This window comes from Oncorhynchus kisutch, linkage group LG4 (assembly GCF_002021735.2).
Source record: "Oncorhynchus kisutch isolate 150728-3 linkage group LG4, Okis_V2, whole genome shotgun sequence".
NCBI lineage: Eukaryota > Metazoa > Chordata > Actinopteri > Salmoniformes > Salmonidae > Oncorhynchus > Oncorhynchus kisutch.
Window position 1 is genome coordinate 41,346,933 of NC_034177.2, and position 25,716 is coordinate 41,372,648.

A 25,716-nucleotide genomic window follows, 5' to 3' on the forward strand; every position below is an offset into this window, starting at 1 on the left:
AATACCATAGAACAGGTATTCCCAAATGAGGGTACGCCAAATAAAAATGTGATTCACATTTAAAAAAATAAAATGTTTTTTTAAAATTCTAAAAAATAAATTATTGACATTTTCAAACAGTTCATTTAGTAAGACCCACATCCATAGAGACACATACCATACCACATACTGGTAGTACAGCACCTGTCGACGACACAAGTTGTTCTGCTTCCACGAGCACATCCAATGCTAGCATCAGTAATTCCACATTTTGTTGTTAGCCCAGCTAGCATGGACACTGACAGTTGTGAATCTGATGCAGCAGTAGAGCTACTGCCCCCTTACCCGGGAAAGCACCGAACAACTGACAGGGAAGTTGGACCATCGTGGAGGCGCAAATATGATGAGAACTACATTGATTTGGGATTCACTTATATTGGGAGTAGTGCCTTTCCTCAGCCACAGTGTTATATGTGCACAAGTACTATCTCACAATTTGATGCAACCTTCACTCTTGTGTAGACAATTAGAAACATGCCAATTTGAAAAATAAGCCATGCAAGTTTTTTGAGCGAGAATTAAGACGACTTTCGAGTAGTAAGACATGTATAAAAGCAACAGATATCATTCATAAGAAGGGGCTAGAATCGTCTTATATGGTGAGCTACTGAGTGACTGGGACAGGCAGGTCACATATTATTGTGGAGGACTTAATTCTTCCTGCTGCCGCGGATATGGCTGGGACAATGCTGGAGCAAAGGCCAAAAAAACTATACAGACAATGACTTCATCAAACAGCACTGTTTCACGACGCATCAGTGACATGGCAGGAGATGTTTTGAAACAATTACTGCTTCGCATACAAGCCAGAGATATCGATACGTCACAGCTGGATGAGTCAACAGACGTGGCGGGCCTGGCACAGGTCCTGGTATATGTCTGTTACGTTTATGGGGGTCAATTAAGGAAGACATCCTCTTCTGCAAACCACTGGAAACCATGACAAAAGGAGAGGATATTTTTAAAGTACTGGACAGCTTTGTGACATCAAATGGACTTTGGTGGTCAAGATGTGTTGGTATTTGTACTGATGGCCCAAAAGCCATAACAGGGAGACATAGTGGAGTGGTAACGTGCATGCAAGCAGTTGCTCCCGCCGCCAACACTGCAGCATCCACCGAGAGACTCTTGCTGCCAAGGGAATGCCTGACAGCTTGAAAGACGTTTTGGACACTACAGTGAAAATGGATATTAAAGCAAGGACCCTGAATTCTCGTGAGTTTCTCACACGATTGGCCTATCTGGGTGATGTTTTTTTCTCACATGAATTTTCTGTATCTAGGATTACAGGGACTCTCCGCAACTATATTCAATGTGCGGGACAAAATTGAGGCTATGATTAAGAAGTTGGAGCTCTTCTTTGTCTGCATTAACAAGGACAACACACAGGTCTTTCCATCATTGTATGATTTTTTGTGTGCAAATGAACTCAAGCTTATGGACAATTGTCAAATGTGATATACCGAAGCACCTGAGTGAGTTGGGTGTGCAATTACGCAGGTACTTTCCCAAAACGGATGACACAAACAACTAGATTCGTTATCTCTTTCATGCCCTGCCTCCAGTCCACTTACCGATATCTGAATAAGAGAGCCTCATCGAAATTGCATCAAGCGGTTCTGTGAAAATTGAATTTAATCAGAAGCCACTGCTAGATTTCTTGATTGGGCTGCGCTCAGAGTATCCTGCCTTGGCAAATCATGCTGGTAAGACACTGATGCCCTTTGCAACCACGTACCTATGTGAGAGTGGATTCTCGGCCTTCACTAGCATGAAAACTAAATACAGGCATCGTATAGCATGTATGTAGCAGGCTTACAACGATGGCAAAAAACAACATTTGAGAGTGCGCTGATCCTGGTGCTAGAGGGGTACGCAGCTGGAGGTTGAATGTTTGAAGGGGTACGAGACTATAAAAAGTTTGAGAACCACTGCTTTAGAACATTATACCCTTTAATCACATAGCCCTAGACTAGACAAAATATATTTCCCTATCAAAACGTAAACTATTCTTTACTGGACAAAAATATAAATGCAACATGCAACAATTTCAAGGATTTTACTGAGTTACAGTCAGTAAATAATTAGGCCCTAATCTATGGATTTCACATGACGGGCAGGGGCGCAGGTCCAACCTATCAGAATTAGTTTTCCCCCACAAAAGGGCTTTATTACAGAAATACTCCTCAGTTTCCTCCGCTGTCCGGGTGACTGGTCTTAAGACAATCCTTCAAGTGAAGAAGCCGGATGTGGAGATCCTGTGCTGGCGTGGTTACAGGTGGTCTGCGGTTGTGAGGCCGGTTGGACATACTGCAAAATTCTCTAAAACGACGTTGGAGGCGGCTTATGGTAGAGAAATGAACATTCAATTCTCTGGTAACAGCTCTGGTGGACATTCCTGCAGATAGCATGCCAATTGCACGCTCCCTCAAAACTTGATACATCTGTGGCATTGTGTTGTGTGACAAAACTGCACATTTTAGAGTGGTCTTTTATTGTCCCAAGCACAAGGTGCATCTATGTAATGATCTTGCTGTTTAATTAGCTTCTTGATATGCCAGTGGATGGATTATCTTGGCAAAGGAGAAATGCTCACTGACAGGGATGTAAACATATTTGTGCACAAAATTGGAATGAAATAAGCTTATTGTGTGTATTTGACATTTTTGGGATCTTTTATTTCAGCTCAGCATGGGACCAATACTTTGCATGTTGCGTTTATATTTTTCAGTATAATTAGTGCTATCCGGGAACCTTGGGATGTCCCTGCCCTAAGCCTTACCCCAACCTTAACCCTTACCTTTTTAAATGTCAACTTCAATGGGGTGACGTCAGAGTTGGGCCCCCAGTGATCTCGTTTAGACTTTTACATTCTAATTACTAGTCATTTGTTGTTTTCAGTCAATAGATGTAGCCCACACATTGTTGACAGTAAAGAAAATAGGACTGCCTCGTGTCATAATGTCCCTCCCCTCTCGAGGTGTAAAGAGTTAACGGAGCAGTGGGTTTGCCCATTCTCATGTTTTGAGTGACGCGATCATCTATGAGACAAGAGAGGATCCGAGGTGGCCGCGTTTAACGCTGTTGACCACTACAGTCATTGCGCGCGGGGGACGACAGACATTCGCCTTTTTTCCCCCGACTTGCTGTGTTTTTCCCGCGGACTTTTCTGTGCTATTTGACAACAATGCTCTTAGTTTTCTTACGGAGAATAGTCACTGTGTCGTGTATGAAGGCGTAATCGCGGTGTAGTGGAGCAGCTCGGATTCTACGAGGCCAAAGAGAACTCTTCTTTGGGAAACCAAACATGCCGCGGCGGAAACAAGAAGCGCCCAAGCGCGCGGCAGGTACGTAGCCCACTACGACAGGAGTGGTTTTATTTGAAGCGATAGCAGCTCAAAGATTTGTTGTTCTCAATCTCAAACCTTTGGAGTTCCATTTCCAGTATTTTTTTTCCCCCATAGGAAAACTAGTGCATCTACTCGATGTATAGGCTAACTTGATTTGTAATAACACTTTGTAATACGAACCCACTATCCCAGGAGTAGCATACTAGTACTGTAACTGTAGGCCTATCCCTCGAATGTTACCATTTGTTTCCCCTCGTTACAAAGTAGCCATACTATTTGTGACAGTATCACCCACATCCGATGGCTGCAGTCAACTTTCCCCTTCCCATTGTTCCCATGGATAGTTTACTTTCCCGGTAAACGTTAACTTACCTTGGTGGAAGAATTCAAATGTGTGAAAAGTGTTCCGTCTGTAATAGCGAAATGCCCAAGGCGGTGCCAATACTGTCTGAGTCTCTAGGGGCTTTGAACATTTGATCCAAGCGGCTAACTTTGGAATTGGGAGGTGGACGAATAACTTATGCTTTTGTATTTGTATATAACAAACAATTGGGTCCAGACGAAGAGACCGTGGACTGAAAGAAGGTATAATCGACAGTTGCCATGTCTGATTTGACAGTTGATTGATTAGCTGTCATCCGCTTTGATCTGTTTCTTCCTGATCTACATCAGGAAATCATTCCCCCATGTTATGCAGCCCCATGACGTCACATTAAAAGCACTTTGAAAGCATCGTGTACCCCCCCCTGCAATGGTCAAGTGACTCACAAAAAGCAGAGGGGTAAAGTGGTTTCACAGTCTCTCTCTCACACACACACAGACACAGCCTACAAACACACATACACACTAGGGGGGTTGTAAAATGAGAAGTGCACAATGTAATGGAGGGGAGGAATGGTTTTCTCTATTAGACCAGGCAGTCGGGAAGGCTTTGTTTCATGTTTGATTTAATTGTCTCTTCTCTGACAGGCCCATTCATCAATGGCTTTAATGGTCAATCAGAGACAGGCTGAGTGAGTGCTCCCATTCTGTTTAGCCATACGCTGGCCCAGGCTTTTATTTAATCAAAATGCCCCTGCCTAATGTACACACTCGCTCAGAGGGAGAGCATAAAGAATGTCTGAAAGCTTTCTGATTTCAGAACGAGAAATATTTTTTTCTACTGTTTTTTTTTGTCTTTTCTGTCCATTTGTTTCGTCTCTGTTGAGGCAGGATCATGGGATGTTGTAATATAGACCCATTCTGTGTTTGTTGTGGAAATGTTGGGGAACTTTTAATGTCATTCTTTGTTCATTTATTCTTTATTTTTACCTCCTTTTTGTCAGTGTGTCCCTCCAGCTGCAAGTTATAAAGTTGTCAACTGTTCAGTGGCACACAAAGGGTGATGATGAATTGATTGCAGCACAGAGCATGGTGATGGAGAGAGCAAAGAAAAGGATGACAGATGATGGGCCTTGATTAGGGACTTAGGGGGAAAGCAAGCCCACAGCAACCTTGAGACTTGCCTGAAAAATCTCCTCTCTCTCTCTCTCTCTCTCATATTCTCTATCTCTCCATCTCTCACCCGCTGTCCTTCCCCTCCCCCCTCAGCATTTTCCTAGAAAAAGGCGAAGTTTTGCTTGCTTCATTAGACTTCACCTAATTAGCTGGAAAGGCTGATGGAGTCTTGACAGGCTTAATGATTGGAGATGACAAGTCTGTGTGCCCGGCCTCAACCAACCAGGTTTGCCACCACTTTGATGTAATCAAGTTGATATTACACAGTGCCTCCGCTCCCGGCGCAGCGCTAGCCTTTGGTCGTGCTGTAACTCAATTTTCCGCTGCAGGTGACAAATGGCCGGGCGTACCTGTGTGGGTCAGGTTTGAGTGCTTTTAACAACCAAGGGCAGCCTGACAGGAGAAACGCAAACAGCTGGGAAAGAAACTCCGGATGCATTCACATAGCTTATGATTAGCTTAGGCTGTAGGCCCAGGGGCTATGATGTTTTACATTACAGCATTCTAGTGAGTGTACTCAGTGTAGTGACTGGGACCTAACAAGATGGCCCCTAAGTTAGCATCCTCACAGTTAGTGGCTCTATTTGGTATGTGTGTGCCTGCGTGGGTACTTGCGTGCGTGCATGTTTTGGTGTGATGTGTTTCTATGAGAGTGAGTTTTGTTTTTATAAAAAAATAATAATAATAAAAATTCAGGCAGGTATGGAGTCTCCTACTCAGGCCAGGTTAGTGAAATCAAGCCCCCTGCTCTAATCCGGCCTCCCCGTGCTCCAGTAATCTTTGTGAGCAGTCCCAGCGACGCTGGGAGTTCTGGTTTAGACTGGGCTCTATGGCTAGAGGTCTCCTGTTTCTGCAGGGTCAGACCTATAGCTGCCAGGTCAGCTGTGGCAGCCATCGTGGGTGCATGGGTGGGTGGGTGGTTTGGATGGCAGGGGTGATGAAAGGAATTGCAACCATAGAGGCCCCAGTGAGGAGTGTCAGTCATAGGCCATCGTTCCTCTGAACTCTTTCATCCCTCTAACTCTCCCCTCCATCTACCCCCCCCCCCCCCCCCCCCCCCTCATTGTTACTCACAACTGTTGTCACTGCAGCATCTCTTATACTGAGACAGAAATGTGCTCAGGTACTGTATATTATCATTACAGCGCACATAGGACAAAAATACTAATTGAAATTGAAACCACATATGATTACTTACAAATATGCTTATTGACATATGAATTGCAGAGACCAACAGAAATGGTTTTTGTTTTATATCTGTGGGTGACTGCGTGTGTGTGTTCTGTATTTGTCATTACAGGAATGAGGGGGCATATGGGCTCATAATTGTTCCACTAACAGGTAGGACTAGACCGTGCAGGTGTGAGTCTCAAGGACGTTTTTTTTTGTAGTTTTGTAGGCCACGCCACCCATGGCTAATGAAAGTTACTGTGGTTGGATTCCGGCGGGGTTGAGTCATGCCTGTGATCTATGTGTCTGATAAGTGCATACCTAATGAGGTCGCTGCACCTGCCTGCCATGCCGTTGAGGAGGGGTGGTTGACTGAGTGCTTCCCACAGGTATTGACAGACACCACCCAGTGTAATGATAACAATGCCACCTTAAACTGGGAGGGAGGGAGGTGGAACGGGCTCCTCTTTTAAATGTTTTTTTTTTTTTTTTTTAACCCCACTCGGCAGATGTCAGACCTTGGGCCGGGCTCCAAAAGAGAAAAGGGAGTGAACCGAATCACAAAAAGAGTAAGCCATCCTCTTCCGGGGCCGGGGCGATACCAGTATCACGATACTCGTTAGTAACGTGGCAAGAAAACAAAACACGAAGCGCACTCAACTCCTTTAGGAAAACAGCCCTAATGTTGGAAACAAACATTAGATTGTCATTCAGAATCACATTGATTTATTTTCCAAGCTATAGCACACAATATTTCACATGCAGCACGTTTTTAAAGGACCAGCTTGATCTGCTTCATTTTTTTTCTTCATTTTTGCCATGGAAAAAAATATTGTGCTACTGGCATCTTCACAGCTCTACCCTCCTCAGATCAGGTTTCAGTGCCCTCATGTATGTGAGTGGAGTAGGCCTACGTAGATACTTTATAAAAATAGTCCCGCCATTCGTTGTTGTGATAGATGCAGCTGCGATATGGCAACAATTGGCGCGGTCTTGCTTACGCAAACCCTCAGCTCCCCTCCCAGAGGGCAACGCGTCAGAGCCTAGTGGGATGTGTGGTCTTTTCAGGAAACTGAGCCCGCTCTGGTCTTCAGGGGTCCTGAAACCAAATCCAGGAGGAGAATAGCCCGGCCATGCCAAAGAGCCGATTTCCTTTTCAACAGAGTCATTTATCACTGACCCACCCTTCGTTCCTGACACACTGACGTGTGTCATTTATCATACTGGCTTTAGCAGACACACAGGGAGGGAGGGAGAAAGAGAGAGCGAGCAAGAGAATGAAAGAGGAGAGAAGTAGACCGAGAGGGACTGAGAGAAACAAAGAGAGAGGGGGGAAGGAATTGAGAAAGAGAGGCAGAGTGAGTCTAGTTAGAAAATGAGGAGAGAGAAAGTAACAAAGGGGAAAAAGCATGGTTATAAGACTCTCCCAACAGTATGGTACTGTACAAAATGCTGGAGAGAAGGTGGTGGGGAGGACGATGACGGGAAGGGTTTTTAGATGACAGAGGATTAAGTTACGTGATGTTTTGATGAGTGACAGAATATTCTTCCATGAGTCTCTGGATGTTTGGTTATTGAATATATGATGTGTTTGAGTGTGTGTGAATATGTATATGTGTGTGTAATTTACACCTTGTGTTACGCTGCGTGTTTGCGTGTGTGCAATGGAGTTTGTGTGTGTGGCTGTGTGAGAGAGGGAGATGGTGTGCGCGACTGATGAGCGGGATGATGGGTATCACTCATGCTAGGCTGGCCTCCAAATGAACCCAAGCTGCTCTGCTATCCTGTGGTCCTAACCAGCACTCCCCAAGAGTAAAAAGCAGATTAATGATGGATACCAGGCTTATAGTGCCATTTATCATGGAGAATATTATTTAGGCTGGCCGTGTAGGGCTGTAACTGGAGAGCAGGACGAGCAGAGTGGAAAGCCTTAGACAGACACTCACTGTGTGATGAATGACCGTGCTCTCTGGCGGAGTGTTACTAGACACCCGGGCCACAGCAGTTGGGCCGAATCATATGGCCCAGCTATAGTGGATGATATGACATTTATCCCTCAACTACACTACCCAGATTGCTTTGCCTGGAGGGTTCGGCCCTCTGAAAAAACTCGGTCCCCGTCTTTTATAAGCTAACAATGTGCTTGAAAATCATTTAATGGGAAAATTGTGCCTTGCTTCCTAGGCGTAAAAAAAAGTGATGGTTAGTTTTAATGGATATTCAGTTTGATTAGTGTAGCGTAAATTAGAAATACAATGGACTAGATGTTTGACCAAAACCCTCCCATTTTACTGTGCCCTGTAGAGGTCAGCAGGCTTCTGCTCCTCTGTGCTCCGGGCAGTTACTCCACAATCATGAATAAGAGTACAGTGAGGGGTCAAGGCAAGGCCAGCTCCGCTGCTTCGTCTCTCTCTCACAATTAGAAAAGGTTGTTTCTCTCTCCCGCCCCACACACATAGACACTGGTGTTGTGATTTATGGTGCCCATCCATCTTAGGTCCCCGTCCATCACCTCCTCGTTGCTAGGCGATCATCACAGCAGCTGTTTGTTGGGAGTGGAGTGGGCCTTGAATGGTTGTCCCTTTGATGTGGTGAGAACATAACATCTGAGAGGGTCTCTATCTCTTTCTCCTCAGATTTGTTTGTGTGAGAGATCTTTGTCTTTGTACTGTAGCTGGTTGAGTGTCAGATTAACCAATATACACTGTGTACAAAACATTAAGAACACCTAGGGTTATTGCTGTGACCATATTACCGCCACACCGGCAGTCATGAGATATGACCACAGTAAAACTCTATGTGACCGTTGAGTCACGGTAATCTCCTCTTATGCACTCTGGACATGTTAGTGAAAATCAAATACAATTTTATTAGTCACATGAATACAATGGGTATAGGTTCACCTTACAGTGAAATGCCTACTTACGAGCCTCTAACCAACAATGCAGTTTCAAAAAAATACAGATAAGAATAAAAGTAACAAGTAATTAAAGAGCAGCAGTAAAATAACAATAGCGAGACTATATACAGGGGGTCACCAATAGTCAATGTGCGGGCGCACCGGTTAGTTGAGGTAGTATATACATGTAGGTAGCGTTATTAAAGTGACTATGCGTAGCTGACAACAGAGAGTATAAATGACTAGATGTTCAGGAGTCTTATGGCTTGGGGGTAGAAGCTTTTTAGAAGCCTCTTGGACCTAGACTTGGCACTCCCGTACTGCTTGCCGTGCGGTAGCAGAGAGAACAGTCTGACTATGGTGACTATAGTCTTTGATAATTTTTAGGGCCTTCCTCTGACACCGCCTGGTATAGAGGTCCTGGGCCGTTCGCACTACACTCTGTAGTGCCTTGCGGTCGGAGGCAGAGCAGTTGCCATACCAGGCAGTGATGCAACCAACAACATGCCACACTGATCCTCAACACAGGGGCACCTCAGGGGTGCGTGCTTAGTCCCCTCCTGTACTCCCTGTTCACTCATGACTGCACGGCCAGGCACGACTCAAACACCATCATTAAATTGGCCTATGACAACGGTGGTAGGCCTGATCACCGACAACGACGAGACAGCCTATAGGGAGGTGGTCAGAAACCTGGCCATGTGGTGCCAGGACAACAACCTCTCCCTCAACATGATCAAGACAAAGGAGATGATTGTGGACTACAGGCAAAAGAGGACAGTGCACGACCCCATTCTCATCGACGGGACTGCAGTGGAGCAGGTTGAGAGTTAAGTTCCTTAGTGTCCACATCACCAACAGGTCCAAGCACACCAAGACAGTTGTGAAGAGGGCACGACAAAACCTATTCCCCCTCAGGAGACTGAAAAGATTTGGCATGGGTCATCAGATCCTCAAAAGGTTCTACAGCTGCACCATCGAGAGCATCCTGAGCATGCTCTCGATGGACACTAAGGAACTTAACTCTCAACCTGCTCCACTGCAGTCCCGTCGATGAGAACACATAGGAAAGAATCTATGTACAGTGTGTACAAATGTAGAAGAGTAGGGAGGTAGGCAATAAATAGGCCTCCAACCACTCTGACATCAATGCAAATACAAACACAATGAAATGGACAGCCTTTCTAAGGTGGTGATTAATTCAAAACACCATATACATATAAGAGCTTATATAAGGCCAAGCATATATATATATATATATATATATATATATATATATATTTTAATAATGATTGTGCCATTATATAATATTCCTTTATCTGGTGTGCAGAGAGCTGGGCTGTTAACAGTTTAGTTATGAAAAAATGTTACTACAGATTTCACTTGGTTTCCCAAATTAAGTGCTGGGTGTAACTGCAGGAACAGGCAACAAATAATAAGTAGGCAACCTGACATGAGTGAAACGAACCACCCAGAAAGTGGCCTCCATTCCCTGTACCTGCACATGTAACCTTTTCTTTAACTAGGCAAGTCAGTTAATAACAAAATCTTATTTACAATGACAGCCTACCGGGGAACAGTGGGTTAACTGCCTTGTTCAAGGGTCAGAATGACAGATTTGTCAGCTCGAGGATTCGATCCAGCAACCTTTCGGTTCCTGGCCCAACGCTCTAACCTCTAGGCTACCTGCCTAGAGGAGTACCCAACATATATTATGTTTATAATAGGCCATTCTAAATCAAAACTAATTTGACATCTTAGTAAAGACAAGATTAACTTGAGAAAGTATGATGACTTGATGAGAGAACAGGGTGTGCATAGCCAAATAACATACAGTAGGTCAACTTTGTTAAATGTAGATGTTACAAAGGCTTGTATGGAGATGCTAAACCTGTCTGTTAATCACCGTGAGACCGTCAGTATTTTGCATGACAATAACCAGCTGTCAAAATTTCATGACTGCCACAGCTCTAAGAACACCTTAATAAAATTGAGTAGTACCCCTCAATTCATCGGGGCATGGACTCTACAACGAAAGCGTTCCACAGGGATGCTGGCCCATGTTGACTCCAATGCTTCCCACAGTTGTGTCAACTTGGCTGGATGTCCTTTGGGTGGTGGACCATTCTTGATATACACAGGAAACTGTTGAGCATGAAAAATCCAGCAGCGTTGCAATTCTTGACACAAACCAGTGCACCTGGCACCTACTACCATACCCTGTTCAAAGGCAGTTCAATCTTTTGTCTAGCCCATTCACCATCTGAATGGCACACATACACTGACTATACAAATCATTAAGAACACCTGTACTTTCCATGACATACTGACCAGGTGAATCCAGGTGAACGCTATGATCCCTTATTGATGTCACTTGTTAAATCCACTTCAATCAGTGTACATGAAGGGGTGGAGACGGGTTAAAGAAGGATTTTAAAGCTTTGAGACAGATTGTGTATGTGTGCCATTTAGAGGGTGAATGGGCTAGACAAAAGATTCAAGTGCCTTTTGAATGGGGTATGTTAGTAGGTGCCAGGCACGGCGGTTTGTGTCGTACTGCAATGCTGCCGGGTTTTTCACGCTCAACAATTTCCATGTGTCAAGAATGGCACCCAACGGAAATCCAGCCAACTTTATACAAGTTAAAGCATTGGGAAGCATTGGAGTCAACGTGGGCCAGCAGCCCTGTGGATGTCTTTCGACACCTTGTAGATTCCATACGCCAATTAATTGAGGCTGTGTTGAGGGCAAAATATCCTTCATTTATCCTTCATTCATCAAGTGGATTTAACAAGACCTCAATAAGTGACCTCAAGGAATCATAGTGTTCATCTAGTCATTCTGTCATGGAAAGAGCAGGTGTTCTTAATGTTTTGTACACAGTGTAGCTCAGGTCCTGAAGGTCTGTATACAGCTGCCTGTTGTAGGTCCAGTCATAACACAACAATGCAGCATTCTGGGAGTACAGCACAGTTTGATCTATCTGCTTTCCCAGTCTCGCTCGCTCTCTCAACATGGTACAGCATTGAGCCTCACCTGGAGCAAGAGGAATCTCTGTTTTTCCCATCTCCTTGAGCACACATCCTGCACTACAATCAGCGGACACAGTGCATTCAATCATTCATTAGGGGGTAGAAAATAGGAACAGAATAGGAGGAACAGTGATGTACAGTAATAGACTGCCGTGAGCATCTCTTTTTGAGCGATCAAACACAGCCACATATTAGTAAATCTTTCTCTTAAGGTTATGACTTCCAACACTTTTCTACCATTTTGAGTGTTGGACTATGCTGTCTTACCACCACTGACGGTTGAGAGAAACTCTACCTGTAGCCTATCTGTTACCGACCACCTCGATTCGGTCTTATGTAGCAAAATGTTTAATTGTGTTTTATTTTATTTTTTATTTTTTTTACATTGGATGAAAGTAGAGAGCTAGAAAATTTTACATCATACACAGCAGTTGAGGAACAACTCCTTTGAAAGTTGATAAACTTGTAACCCCACTTTTGAGAAAATGGCCCTTGAATGTTTCTGCATTGTTTATACCCTCTTAAGCATTAGCCCCACCCATCTCTTTAAGGATTGACATGTGAGGCCATGTACTAAACAGAGTGAGTAGTTTAGTAAACAATCAAAGATTTGAAGACTATAAAAGTGGTAAAAGTAGTAGCTTACAATAAGATAAACTCCAGGTAAAAATACACTATCTAGCCCTTGCCCTATATCCTAATCTGATTTTGGTGTATTGTCAATGCTGTTCACATTACTGTCTCTGGTATAATAAAATAAAGTAAATAAAATAAAATCTATGTGGATGGGTCACTTATGTCTAGACATGTACTCATGTTTATGAAATACTATAGATGGCTGTACTCACCCCCAGACACACCTGGCTAACTTGATGTAATCAACTGGCAAAGTGGAGTCTTTTGTTTAGACATGTAGCTAGCTAGCTCAACAATGAACCGGCATAATTCCAACTTATATTACTACCAATACAAACATTGTCATAGCTGTAGTATGAATCTGCAGGTAGCTAAAGCTAATAAACTAGGTTTTAATGTTAGCGAGCAAACATTAGGCTACAACTAGCAATGCAAATGGTTTTCTGATTCTAATGACATTACTACACAGATCATACAAGTAACATTAGCTAGCTAGCAAGCTAACGTTCACTAGCTAGCTAATAGTATGCCGTAACTTGCAATGAAAATGACTTTCTGACTTATAATATCTGAAAATGTAGCTAGACTCTTACCTGTATAAATGGATGAACGCTTCACAGCAGACTGGAACCATTTAAACTCTGTTTTTGTTTGTAGTGACATCTTGTTTGGCCAGTGTTGTCAAGTCACCCCAGTTCACACTGACAGTGGTGTGTGCAGAAATTACTCCATCTTTTCCAACTGATCTGTCGATAGCACCTGCTAAATTCAAGGCATCAATGCTGTTGAGAATTGTAGCAAAATGTTTGTAGTTCTCGATGGCTAATGTTATATCTTTCAAAAATGGCACTGTAGAAAGGGCTATCAACACATACTGAGCAGCTCACCTTATAGACAGAAGCGTGCTACATGGCAGACCAATCCAAACTCATCTCCCAGCATGTCCAGTCCATCCATTATCTCAGCCAGTCATGGCTAGTGGGAAGGTTCCTGACTTTTTCCGTGGCTAAACCAACTAGGCTCGTAATTTAACAATTTTATTTGTATTTACAGATTGGAATACACGTTTGTTATTAAGGCACATGAATGTTCATGTGTTCCAGATGGCGTTTCTGCCCAAAAAAACACATTTTGATTTAAAACAAAATATATATTTATGTTCAAATGCATCCCTGTGAAGTAGTGACGTGTAACATACGCCTAGTTTCCTGAAACAAGTCACATTTTTTTCTGACAGAGTATAATTTCACCTCGTGCTACTCCCTCCTTCCTAGCAACAGAGGACACGAGGGGAATACCACCACAAGACCAATGAGTGGTTAGCCTAGCATGACAAATGTTAAGGAATGAAGACATTTCATTTTACTTTCCCCACTGATCTTCGGACATTTTGATAGAACCAAACAAGACTGTTTTGGTATGGAATTATTCAAATCTATTTTAAAGCCTGGAGTCAGTCGACTGCTGGGAAACTGGAACTAGTGGAAGTCGGTGGTTTGCGGTTGTGTGATTTTTGAGGCTGTGGTGACTTACTTCCTGGAGGTTCTAAGTGTTATTTAAGGCTCCTTCCTGTAAGTAAGGCCCCCCTGCCGAGGCACTGTGTTGCTTTAAGGGCAAGAGGGTCCAGTTAAAGAACAAATGTCCGGAATAAGAAACACCACAGCTGGGTAGTGAGGCCCTGCTTACCTCTCTCCACTCTCAGTACCCTTACTGTGATCTATGATCATACTGTAGAGTGTTGTTCACTACCACCTCGTGATCCTCTCAGGATGTTGCCACTTTAAAGCATATCTTAACATTTTTCAGACTTACCTCCTATTTTTCTAGTTACCCTAAAAGCAGTCTATTGGGACAGGAGAGATTTATCCACGGTTTGGATTTGTTTAAATAGCAGCCCTGCTATAACTACCTATTGTTAGCCAATTCTCACCAAAAGCAATGTGTGGGATAGAGGCAGGCTCATCATGTTCAATGAATGAATCCACTCTCTTCTTCCTTATTCCTCCTCGGTTTTTAACTCTAGCTGGCTGTTTTAGCTGGCCAACCCCTGGCCTCCTATCTGTGGAACTGTTATTGTTACGTGGTACAGTAGCAGAACGAGAGAGCTTAATGATGGCATCCCTTTCCTATGAATAGCCATTAGCCACATTTGTTTCGGTGCCAGCTATGATAGCCTAAGTCTGTCGCTTTAGGCTAGTTGGTGGTTGGACCACCGACAAATATAACACTCTCCTTTTTTTACTCCTTTTGACTTCTCCTTCCTCTCCCTCTTTTCAAGCTGTTCTGTGGTCAGCTCCTGTAGCTAGCTGTAAGCTGCTATGTCATTCAGTGGTTGAAGTGCAGACTCTGGTAGTAGTGTCTTGATTACACATCCTGTTTACCCCAGTGTTGTGTGTGATTTGGCTCCCAGCTCAACTGGCTGTTTCCCCATCTGTGTGGAGGCTGAGTGAGGTGATCACTGGGCAGTGCAGGGAGCTGAGGGCGAACAGATCCACCCTTACTGTTCTTAAAAGCTGATTACTTCAGGATGCATGTTTTTGTTTTCTTTCTTTTTTTTCTCAGTTGAAGCCTTCACCTTTTCTTGTGTCTTGCTTCCATCACTCACCAGCCTTTCCCGGACAGGGTGTGACTCCTGCCTTTGACTAAATGATTACTGATGATGTACTAGGGTGTACCATCTACCATCAGAAGAGAGGGCCTGGTTTTGCGTCTCACTTTTGGTGTATAGTCACAGTGCCTGTTTATCCCATGTTTCTTCCCTGTTCCTGATCGTCGGAACACTCTTAGAAGAAAAAGGTGCTAGCTAGAACCACAAAGGGTTCTTTAGATGGTTCCATGTCGAACCTTACACCTCCACAAATAACCCTTTGATAATCCTCGAGAGTGTCGCTAGCTATCTGTTAATTCTCCATCCAGGTGTATTCCTAATAATCCAGCATTCTTCTCAGAATGAACCCAACACACCCATCACATTTCATTAGAGTGATAAATCACCTCTGTTGTCAGTCAAGCTTGGGAGAATAATTGGATGGTGGTTGTCACCCACGGTGATGGATGATCAGTCATTGGGGATCAAATTAACAGATAGTGCTCAGATGTAATGACTGTTTTGCATTTTAAATTGCCTGGGAGCGTTGACTGCTGGTCGTCCGTTTTTATTGCGATGCCCTTTCAGCCCACATCTTAGCCTTGCTGTCTAGACTTTAGACTAGACTAGGAGATTGGAATTATGTTCTTAATATTTTTTAACATTTTTGTGTTAGGAAAGGCTTGCCAAAATGACACTCACCAAAAGTAGTCATATACAGCTAGAACAAAGGTTCAAAGGAATATGTGAAACATGTTCACGATGGGTCATTGATCAAGACTATAAGAGCGAACTAAGGACTTCTCTTTCAACCTGCTTGCTAATGCCAGAGTCATAACCTCAGTGATTGAACCTGACATCTGTGACCAGCTGCTCTGGATACAAACACATTAACGTAGCCACCTCATCCTGACTGTATTTCCTCCAAATTAGACACTCACACGAACACCATCCGGAGATCGGAGGAGAGAAAAAAACCTAAGACTGAGATATCTCCCCTGCTGGTTTGTCCCCCGAGCGGTGAGCGATTTACCTCCTCAGAACCCCCCTCCTTCACATTATCATAATTGTGTCCAGGACATGAGGCCAGGGAAGTGATCATGTCATTTTATTTACACCCAGCTTGGCCCTCTTTACGAGCGGTGTGCCAGGCCCTGCCAAGCGCACGGGGCCCAGTGACATCTTTTGATCAGGGCTGTCGCAGAAGATCAGTGGAGACTGGCAGGTAATGGATACCCAGTGACAAACTAAATCTACGGGCAGGATGGGAGACTAGACCGCACCTGCCAGGTCCCTATTAGACTGGCCCTTTCAGTGGGGCTGCCTGCCTGCCTGCTGACACCCACCGGCCCCAGGGCCAACATCAGACCACTGCCCAGCCGCCCTGAGATTAGCTGTTAGCAGGATATGGGGGTTATTCCAGCGATGACATTTTTAGACTGGATGTTTTTGTGTGTAAAGGGGTTGGTGATTTGGTGTGTGTGTGCATAGCCAGAATGCTCGCCTGTCATAAGTATACAGGATGTTCAGAACATCTTTGCTCATAGTTTTTTTGGGGGGGGGTGGGGTCCATAATGAAGTGGGCAGAAAGGGAAGGGGCAAAGGGAGGAGGCTGGTGACGTGTCCTTCGCCAAGACATTTGTCCCACTTAGCTGTGACAGTGTGTGGGGACCCAAGTGAGGGAGGGTCTGTCACTACAGGGGACCGTCACTCTCTGAAGACGGGAAGGGGGGTGCTGAGGGAGGGTCGCTGTCCCCTGTGATCGGTACCCAGAAAACGTACACACCTGTCTAAGGTGAGCCGAGGGCGCACACATGCAAAGTGACAGGTTGCTTATGTGTTGCCCATAGTCTTTTACTCAACCTCGCACTCTTATGTCTGTTTCTCTCTGAGGAAATGTCTCTGATGTCCTGTGTATGTGTGTTTTGCCTAACACCAAGCACCTGTTAGCCTGCTCCAAAAGGCACTTCTAGTCTGTCTGTGATACTCATCACCATTGGTAATCTCATGTGCCTCACTTCCATTTAGTTGACTTTGAAAGGTGTCGATCTAACATTTTAAATAGTCTGATCATCATAAATCATATTTCCCTTTATTAGCAATGAGTGGAAATCCTGTCTGTGTCCCTGTCTGTCTGTGTGTCCCTGTCTGTCTGTGTGTCCCTGTCTGTCTGTGTGTCCCTGTCTGTCTGTGTGTCCCTGTCTGTCTGTGTGTCCCTGTCTGTCTGTGTGTCCCTGTCTGTCTGTGTGTGTGTCCCTGTCTGTCTGTCTGTGTGTGTGTCCCTGTCTGTCTGTCTGTGTGTGTGTCCCTGTCTGTGTGTGTGTGTCCCTGTCTGTGTGTGTGTGTGTGTGTGTGTGGAGACGGACAGACAGACGAGAGGCAGTTGAAGAGGCGTCAGACATATTAACTGACAGATGGAGGTTGATCCAACTCATTTATTACCCCAGAGGAGAATGCCACAGCACGATTGAGCTTCATTAATTTCCGATTTAGCTTTCATTTCAAGCTGTTGCGCCCTGAGATAAATAAAATGCCACATTGTGTTTTTGCCAAGATATTGTTTTTTGTTTTACCTCACCATAAACAAAGTAAAGGAGAGAGTAGAGGAGAATCAGCTAGTTATATGTGTGGCTGGGGTAGTATATAAACACAGGCTTGTCTGGGAGGAAAATAACACCTTAACGGCTGATGAGGTGAAATGGGATGACTGTCATTTCTCAACTCGGCTTTCACTCGCCTCCCGCACAGATGGCTCATTTATCCCTGCGAGTCCTCAGGCGCCCGTAGTAGAGAAACTTTCTCTCCAATAGTTCAACTAACACCCTGTGTGGGAAAGATGGGTCAGTCTGTGGACATCTGAGGGTTGGAATTAAGATAAGTGACTGGTTGATTTTGACAATTCACTTGGAGTCCAGTACAAATAGGAAGAAACCATATACACTGAGTGTACATACCTTTAGGAACACCTGCTCTTTTCCATGAGACTGACTAGGTGAATCGAGTTGAAAGCTATAAACCGTTATTTATGTCACATGTAGATGAAGGGGAGGAGACGGGTTAAATAAGGATTTTTAAGCCTTGAGACAATTGAGACATGGATTGTGCGTGTGCTGTTCAGAGGGTGAATGGGCAAAACAAAAGATTTAAGTGCCTTTGAACAGGGTATGGTAGTAGGTGCCAGGCGCACCAGTTTGTGTCAAGAACTGCAACACTGCTGGGTTTTGTCACGCTCAACAGTTTCCCGTGTGTATCAAGAATGGTCCACCACCCAAAGGAGATCTAGCCAAACTGTAGGAAACAGTGGCGTCAACATGGGCCAGCCTCTATGTGGAACACTTTCAACACCTTTTAGTCCATGCCCCAACGAATTGAGGCTGTGCCGAGGGCAAAAGGGGGTGCAACGCTATATTAGGATGGTGCTCTTAATGTTTTGTACACGGAGTGTGTTCAAACCTTCCTAATATTGAGTTGCACCCCCTTTGCCCTCAGAACAGCATGAGTTTATCAAATGGACTCTAAAAGGTGTCAAAAGCGTTCCACAGGGATGCTGGCCCATGTTCATTCCAATGCTTTTCAGGTGTCAAGTTGGTTTGGATGTCCTATGGGTGGTGGGCCATGCTTGATACCAGTAGAGGTTGCTGAGGGGAAGATGGCTCATAATAACGGCTGCAACGGAGCTCATGGAATGAAATCAAATGCATAGAAACCATGTGTTTGATACAATTCCGCTCCAGCCATTACCACGAGCCCGTTCTCCCCAATTAAGGTGCCACCAAACTCCTGTGCTTGACACACACGGGAAACTGTTGAGTGGGAAAAACCTAGCCGCGTTGCAGTTCTTGACACAAACCAGTGCGCCTGGCACCTACTACCATACCCCGTTCAAAGGCACTTCAATATTTCGTCTGTCCCATTCACCCTCTGAATGGCACACACACAATCCATGTCTCAATTGTCTCAAGGCTGAAAAATCCTTGTTTATTCTGTCTCCTTCCCTTCATCTACACTGATTAAAGTGGATTTAACAAGTGACATCAATAAGGGATCATAGCTTTCACCTGGTCAGTCAATGTCATGGAAACATCAGGGTTCTTAATGTTTTGTATACTCTGTGAATCTCTATTATTTCAATGTAACATAATTTTCATGCTTTCCACCAAGTCCTCCAACCAGGGGAGAGGGTAGTTCAATAAAAGAAAAAAAGTGATCAGATATTATGAAATTAATAGAATTAGTCAGTGTGTTCAGTGGCCTTCATATAACACACCCTCTCTTCTGTTTCCCCTCCAGCCTACTCTCCAGAGGAGTTGGAGGAGATGAAGGAGGAGATGAAGGAGCATGCGATGGAGGAGGTGGAAGAAGAGGGCGTGGACTTTCAAGAGGACGGAGAGGGCTCAGAAAAGGACCTCACCAAAGAGGCACTGGGTGACCGGGACTCCATTGTTGGGGCCGAGCTCTCTGCTCAGGAGATGGACATTGAATCACACGTGAGCGATGCCAGCGACCCCTTGTCAGACTTTGAGACCACCTCTGTCGACGCCGAGGAGAGGCTTGTCAAAGAGCCTCTGAACGGAGCAGGGGTGAGGCTGGACACTCCCTTGGCGCTGGACACTCCCTTGGCGCTGGACACTCCCTTGGCGCTGGACACTCCCTTGGCGCTGGACACTCCCTTGGCGCTGGACACTCCCTTGGCGCTGGACACTCCCTTGGCGCTGGACACTCCCTTGGCGCTGGACACTCCCTTGGCGCTGGACACTCCCTTGGCGCTGGACACCCTGGAACAGATGAAGACCATCTACTCCAGCTTCCTGACCAACACTTATTGGTCGCCCCTGAACTTTAACCCCACCCCAACGCCAACTCAGACACTGACACATGTGGAGAAGCCACCGCGGACTAGCAGCTCTAGCAGCAGCAGTAGCAGCAGCAGTAGTTATGACTGGCACCAGTCCGCAGTGGCTAAGTCCCTGCAGCAGCAGGCCTCTCAGAGCCGCCACCACCCTCATCCCTCAGAGCCCAGTCTCTTCAGCACAGTGCAGCTCCATAGACAGAACCCCAGACTGTACGGCAACATCTTCACCGGGGCCAGCAAGTTCCGCTGCAAGGGCTGCAGTGCCGCCTACGACACCCTGGTGGAGCTCACCGTGCACATGAACGACACGGGCCATTACCGCGATGACAACCATGAGAGGGGAGCCAACGGGGCCAAGGGGCACTGGTCCAAGCCTCGCAAGCGCTCCCTGCTGGAGATGGAAGGCAAGGAGGATGCTGCGAAGGTGCTGAAGTGCATGTACTGTGGCCACTCCTTCGAGTCCCTGCAGGACCTGAGCGTCCACATGATCAAGACCAAACACTACCAGAAAGTGCCTCTGAAGGAGCCACTGGCCCCTGTGGCAGCCAAAATGATCTCAAGGAAGAGAGGCCCACTCTCTGGGAGCCTGGACCTCCCTGGCTCCCCAAGTTCAAGAGAGGTGACCCCCAAACCCAAAGCCTCCCTGAGTGGTGACCCCAATGACCCCTCCCACAAGGTCTCCAACCCCTATATCACCCCCAGCAACCGCTTCGGCCACCAGAACGGCGCCAGCTATGCGTGGCAGTTCGAATCGCGCAAGTCCCAGATCCTGAAGTGCATGGAGTGCGGAAGTTCCCACAATACCCTGCAGGAGCTGACCGCCCACATGATGGTGACGGGTCACTTCCTCCGGGTCACCAATGGCAACCCCCCCAGCAAGAGAGGAGGCAGGTCTGTTCCAGAGGCTGCCTCCCCCAGCACTGTACAGGCCACACCCCCCACACAGGAGGGGGTTCAGTCAATCCCATTGGCTCCTACATTCTCCCCCCCTCCACCCTCTGCCGTTTCAGCCCTGGCCATCTCCCCTCCTCTCAAAGACATTAAGAAAGAGGAGATGGAGGACGAGTGTACCAAGGACATGGTCAGCCATGACAAGGTTTCGGACGAGGAGGTGGAGGAGAAGTTTCACAACTCCACCAAGTATAACTATCTGACCGAGGAGGACCTGAAGGAGAGCCCCAAGGGCGGCTTCGACATTCTCAAGTCCCTGGAGAACACGGTGACTTCGGCCATCAACAAAGCCCAGAGTGGCAACCCCAGCTGCGGGGGATACCCCAGTATCCACGCTGCATATCAGTTCCCCAACTCCCTGAAGCTGCCCCAGGGTAGTGCTGAGAAGAGCTCCCCTCTCAAGTACCTATTCACTGGAGGAGAGGGGGTGCTCTCTTCCCTCAGCAAGAGCCAGCCCCTGATCTCCCCACCGACTAGTCAGAGCTACCCCCTCCCCCACCTCAACAACTTCCAGGCCATGGAGGAGCTGGTTAAGAAGGTGACTGAGAAAGTGGCCAAAGTGGAGCGGAGGGTAAAGAGAGAGGTGTCCCCCAAGAGAGAGGTGTCCCCCAAGAGAGAGGTGTCCCCCAAGAGAGAGGTGTCCCCCAAGAGAGAGGTGTCCCCCAAGAGAGAGGTGTCCCCCAAGAGAGAGGTGCACCGGCCCCCCTGTGGAAGTGACGCCGCAGAGTCCACTGGAGCAGAGTCCCTGCTTCGAGAGTGGAGGGCGGTGACTCCGGCTAACAGTGACAGTAGCCATAGCGACAGAGCCTCGCCGTCTGCGAGAGCGAGCAGGAGAAAAACGGTTCCGTTGCCTGCCACTGCTCTGAGCTGCAGCACAGCCTTCATAACAGGCCACGCCCCTCTGGAGCAGCCCTTCGTTAACCCTTTAAGTGCTCTTCAATCTGTGATGAATGTCCACCTGGGGAAGGCAGCCAAGCCCACCCTGCCCAGCCAGGACCCTCTCAGTTTGCTGTCCAGGCTGAGCCAGAGTATGGCCGAGAGGGCTGCCGTGGCCTCCTCCCCCACGCACACCAAGAGACACCCAGAGCCTGTGGCTTGTCGGGGCATAAGTCAGTCCATTGATGACCAGCCCATGGACCTGACAAAAGGGAAGCGTGATCGAGGGGGCTCTATGGGCTCTGACCCTCTGACTCCCTCATCCACAGCCTCCTCCGTTTCCCCTTCCTCAATGGTGACCCCTGCTAAGATGACAGTGGTCTCTCCCTTCACATCCAGCAGCCCGTTACATGAAAACGCTCTGTCGGACATCTCCGACATGCTGAGGAACCTGACGCAATCAGCACACCACGTCTCCAAGCCCCCCTCCAGGACGCGGATCACAGAGCGGGTCACAGATGTAGTGGGCTCCACCACCCAAGAGGAGGCTGAGGGGTCCATGGCCAATAAGAGGAAGGGCCGTCAGTCCAACTGGAACCCCCAGCACCTGCTTCTCCTACAGGCCCAGTTCTCTTCCAGCCTCAGGCCGACATCCGAGGGCAAGTACATCATGTCCGACCTGAGCCCCCAGGAGAGGATGCACGTGTCCCGCTTCACGGGCCTCTCCATGACCACCATCAGTCACTGGCTGGCCAACGTCAAGTACCAGCTGAGGAGAACCGGCAGGACCAAGTTCCTCAAGAACCTGGACTCAGGCCAACCGGTGTTCTTCTGCAGCGAGTGCGCTTCACAGATCCGGACCCCCGCTGCCTACATTTGCCACCTGGAGGCCCACCTGGGCTTCCGACTGAAGGACCTGGCCAAGCTCTCCCCCAAACAGACCCTGAGGGACTCCTCGAAAGGTGGGTCTGATGAACTGCCCCTCCTGGACCCTTTCCTCTTCTCTTCTGCACCCTCTTCTCAGTCACAAGAGGAGGGCAGTGGGACTGTGTACCGGTGCCAGCTGTGTATCCGTAAGTTTGCCAGTAAGCATGCCATCAAGCTCCACCTCAGCAAGAGCCATGGGAAGTCCCCAGAGGACCATCTCCTGTATGTCTCTGGGATGGGGAAACACTAGAAGTAGAATTGACATTTCATTATAGAAACACTTGAGTGCTCCCAGCATTGGACATACTGGAATATAAGCTGTTAAAAAAAAGAGAGAACTTAAAAGAAAACAGTTGAAGGTGTGACAAAAGTAACTACTGTTAAGTGTCAGCACAACGTGTTTACATTCATGGCCTATGCTTGTCTGTATTTTTCTCCATTTCAAAATATGTTAATTTCACATGTTGAAGATATAGATCATGAATATTCAGCTTTTAAAGGGATAGTTCGCCCAATTACTAAGTTACATATTTTTCCTTACCTTTTACCACAAGTTGTCTATTGGCCAGGAGAGACCACGATACAAACTTTAGATTTGTTTCCATCTCTGAAGATAAGGACACATTTACGTCATTTTGTATTTTGGGTGAACTCTCCATTTGTAAGATATAGTCATTTGAGATTTATTATATTGTAATGTAGTTATTTTTACATTTTTGTGAAGTTTATTGGAATTTGTTGACTCTTTGAACTACATGTATGTATGTATGTATTAACAAGTTAACAGTTCAAAACTAGTTTGATACTCCAGTTTTTAGTTGGCTTTTGTCACCTTAAGCGGGGTTTGCTGATGAAGCATTTCTACTCTGAGATCAGCCATGAACCTGGGAGTGCTCTTCGGGAGAATTAGCCAAACAAATAAATGACATTGTACTAGCCAGTAACATCACATTTTATATATAGTTTGTGTTGCAGGTTTTGTCGACTCTGCAGTATTGCTTATCATCATGTCAGGGGCCCTCAAACCACGTCTATGTACAAATGTACATACAGTATATAGGCTAACCACTTTCTGTTTAAGTTATGCATACTTGTTATATTTCCTAATTTAAGAGGACTATGACTATCCACTGGTGCAGAGCCTTTGAAGAAGACAGAAATGACATTGTTTTGCACAATAGTTTTATAAATGTTATTTGATAAGAAAATATATAAAATTTAACTTTGTTCATGCTCTGTTGCTTCTATTATTAAATTGACTTGAAGTGCTGCACACAACTGTTTTGTATTTCTTAAAATATCACAAATGCTTATTACACCTCTTATTGTATTGTTACCAGGTCCCAAACACACCCCAGCACGACAAAACAGATTCGGCATCCACAAAACACACTTAGTTACTGCAGAGCCTTCAGCCCTGTCTAGGCTCTGTAATGTCTGCACAGGCACAGTCCTACCAAACACCAACTGTAGTGTGTGTGTGTGTGTGTGTGTGTGTGTGGCTAAGAGACAGTGTGTTGCACCGAGACGTCTGCCAGGTGGTGCTGCATGTCAACCACCAGATGTTCCTGAAACAAGCCACTGGAGGAGAGTGCAACAGCAGGCAGAGTGGGCTGATTACCACCGGGGCTTCAATGCCATCATCATGAGGCAGCCAGGGACAGAGGCAGAGGAGCTGGCATATCGCCGGTTTAATGTTGATATCCCTTGGCAGACGTGCATATGATGCTCACACCCAGACTCCAACTGTATAGTTGTATACCTAAACCGCTGGAACTTGAACCTTTTAAACAGACTTTTGAAACACTCCTATTCTGTCTCAAGGGCATGAATCACTGTGACATTGCAACAGGCTAACTGCTCGATCACACTGTGTCCTTGAGGCCATGGAGAAAGTGAACTTACTTGCACAAGATCTCTTAGTTACCAAAATAATTAGTTTTTTTATTGTCCTTTGTAATTAATATATTTTAATGCAGATACAATGCTACATTGACAAGCCATAAAATCTTCATTTATTGGTCTAAACGAAGCAATCTTAGGTTGAGGTTGACTTGGTTACTATGGTGACTGATGCAGTTGCCCAGACTCTAACCCCTGTTCTCTCACCAAGGACAGTCGGCTCAAGCAGCACACCATTTACTCTCTTAAATCTCATCATCTCGCTTCAGTTCCTCTCACCCGGGAACACATTAATTAACACACACACTGTGCCCTGACCCCGTCTTCTCACACAAACTCATTACCGCCTCAAACTGCTTCCAGCTCCGTCTCAGACGTTTGGGATATGTTGCACTAACGTTGCACAAGAACCTTGTGATCAGTCACTTCAGATTAGCCGAATAAAGCCTTTAGCTAACAAAGGCTGAACATTGAAAGATGGGGCGTAACATATAAGTCATTGATTATCGTATAGTTAAGTAGTTGATTATAATTCAACTGACAACATTGTGGTGCGGAATATACTACTACAGCGTGAACATAGACCTTTATATTATGACAAAGGTATAGACCTAAATCAAAGTGTTTTTTTGGTCCTATGTTTATCCCTTATGATCTGATGGGTGAGTGAATTGTATGGACATCTTGGGAAAGATGGCTAAGATGGTTTAGGGCGAAGATAAGACCGTTTACATTATGGGGGTTAATGAGGAGCTTGAGGGAAAGCCCTAAATGGTTTGACTTCTGCTTGAATGAGCATTAAAACAGACAGTTGGCGAGGATAAGCAACTGCTTTATCCCTTAGACTAAATTTAAAAAGACCCTTGAAAAGCAACATTTCCGTGTGTCAGGGGATTGAGTGGAATGCTTATAGATGGTTTTTATTGTAGTAATTCAGATGAGATGAGATGTATTTTCTTTGTCTCGAGGAACCCCGAGCCGGGTGAAGGGATGGGCAG

The 25,716-nt window shown here is 45.8% G+C and overlaps 1 protein-coding gene across 1 annotated transcript; it reads left to right on the forward strand.

Moving 5' to 3' along the window:
* Positions 1–3,037: 3,037 nt before the first annotated feature.
* LOC109889536 (teashirt homolog 3-like) lies at positions 3,038–24,094 on the forward strand. Its single transcript, XM_020481026.2, has 2 exons — positions 3,038–3,386; positions 19,501–24,094. The coding sequence occupies exons 1-2, from the start codon at positions 3,347–3,349 to the stop codon at positions 23,064–23,066; spliced, it is 3,606 nt and encodes a 1,201-aa protein (XP_020336615.2). The 5' UTR covers positions 3,038–3,346; the 3' UTR covers positions 23,067–24,094.
* The last annotated feature ends 1,622 nt before the right edge of the window (positions 24,095–25,716 follow it).

Coding starts and splice junctions, on each gene's coding strand:
- LOC109889536 (XM_020481026.2), top strand. CDS start 3,347: ATGCCGCGGCGGAAACAAGAAGCGCCCAAGCGCGCGGCAG. Junction 3,387..19,500: donor AGCGCCCAAGCGCGCGGCAG/GTACGTAGCCCA, acceptor TTTCCCCTCCAG/CCTACTCTCCAGAGGAGTTG.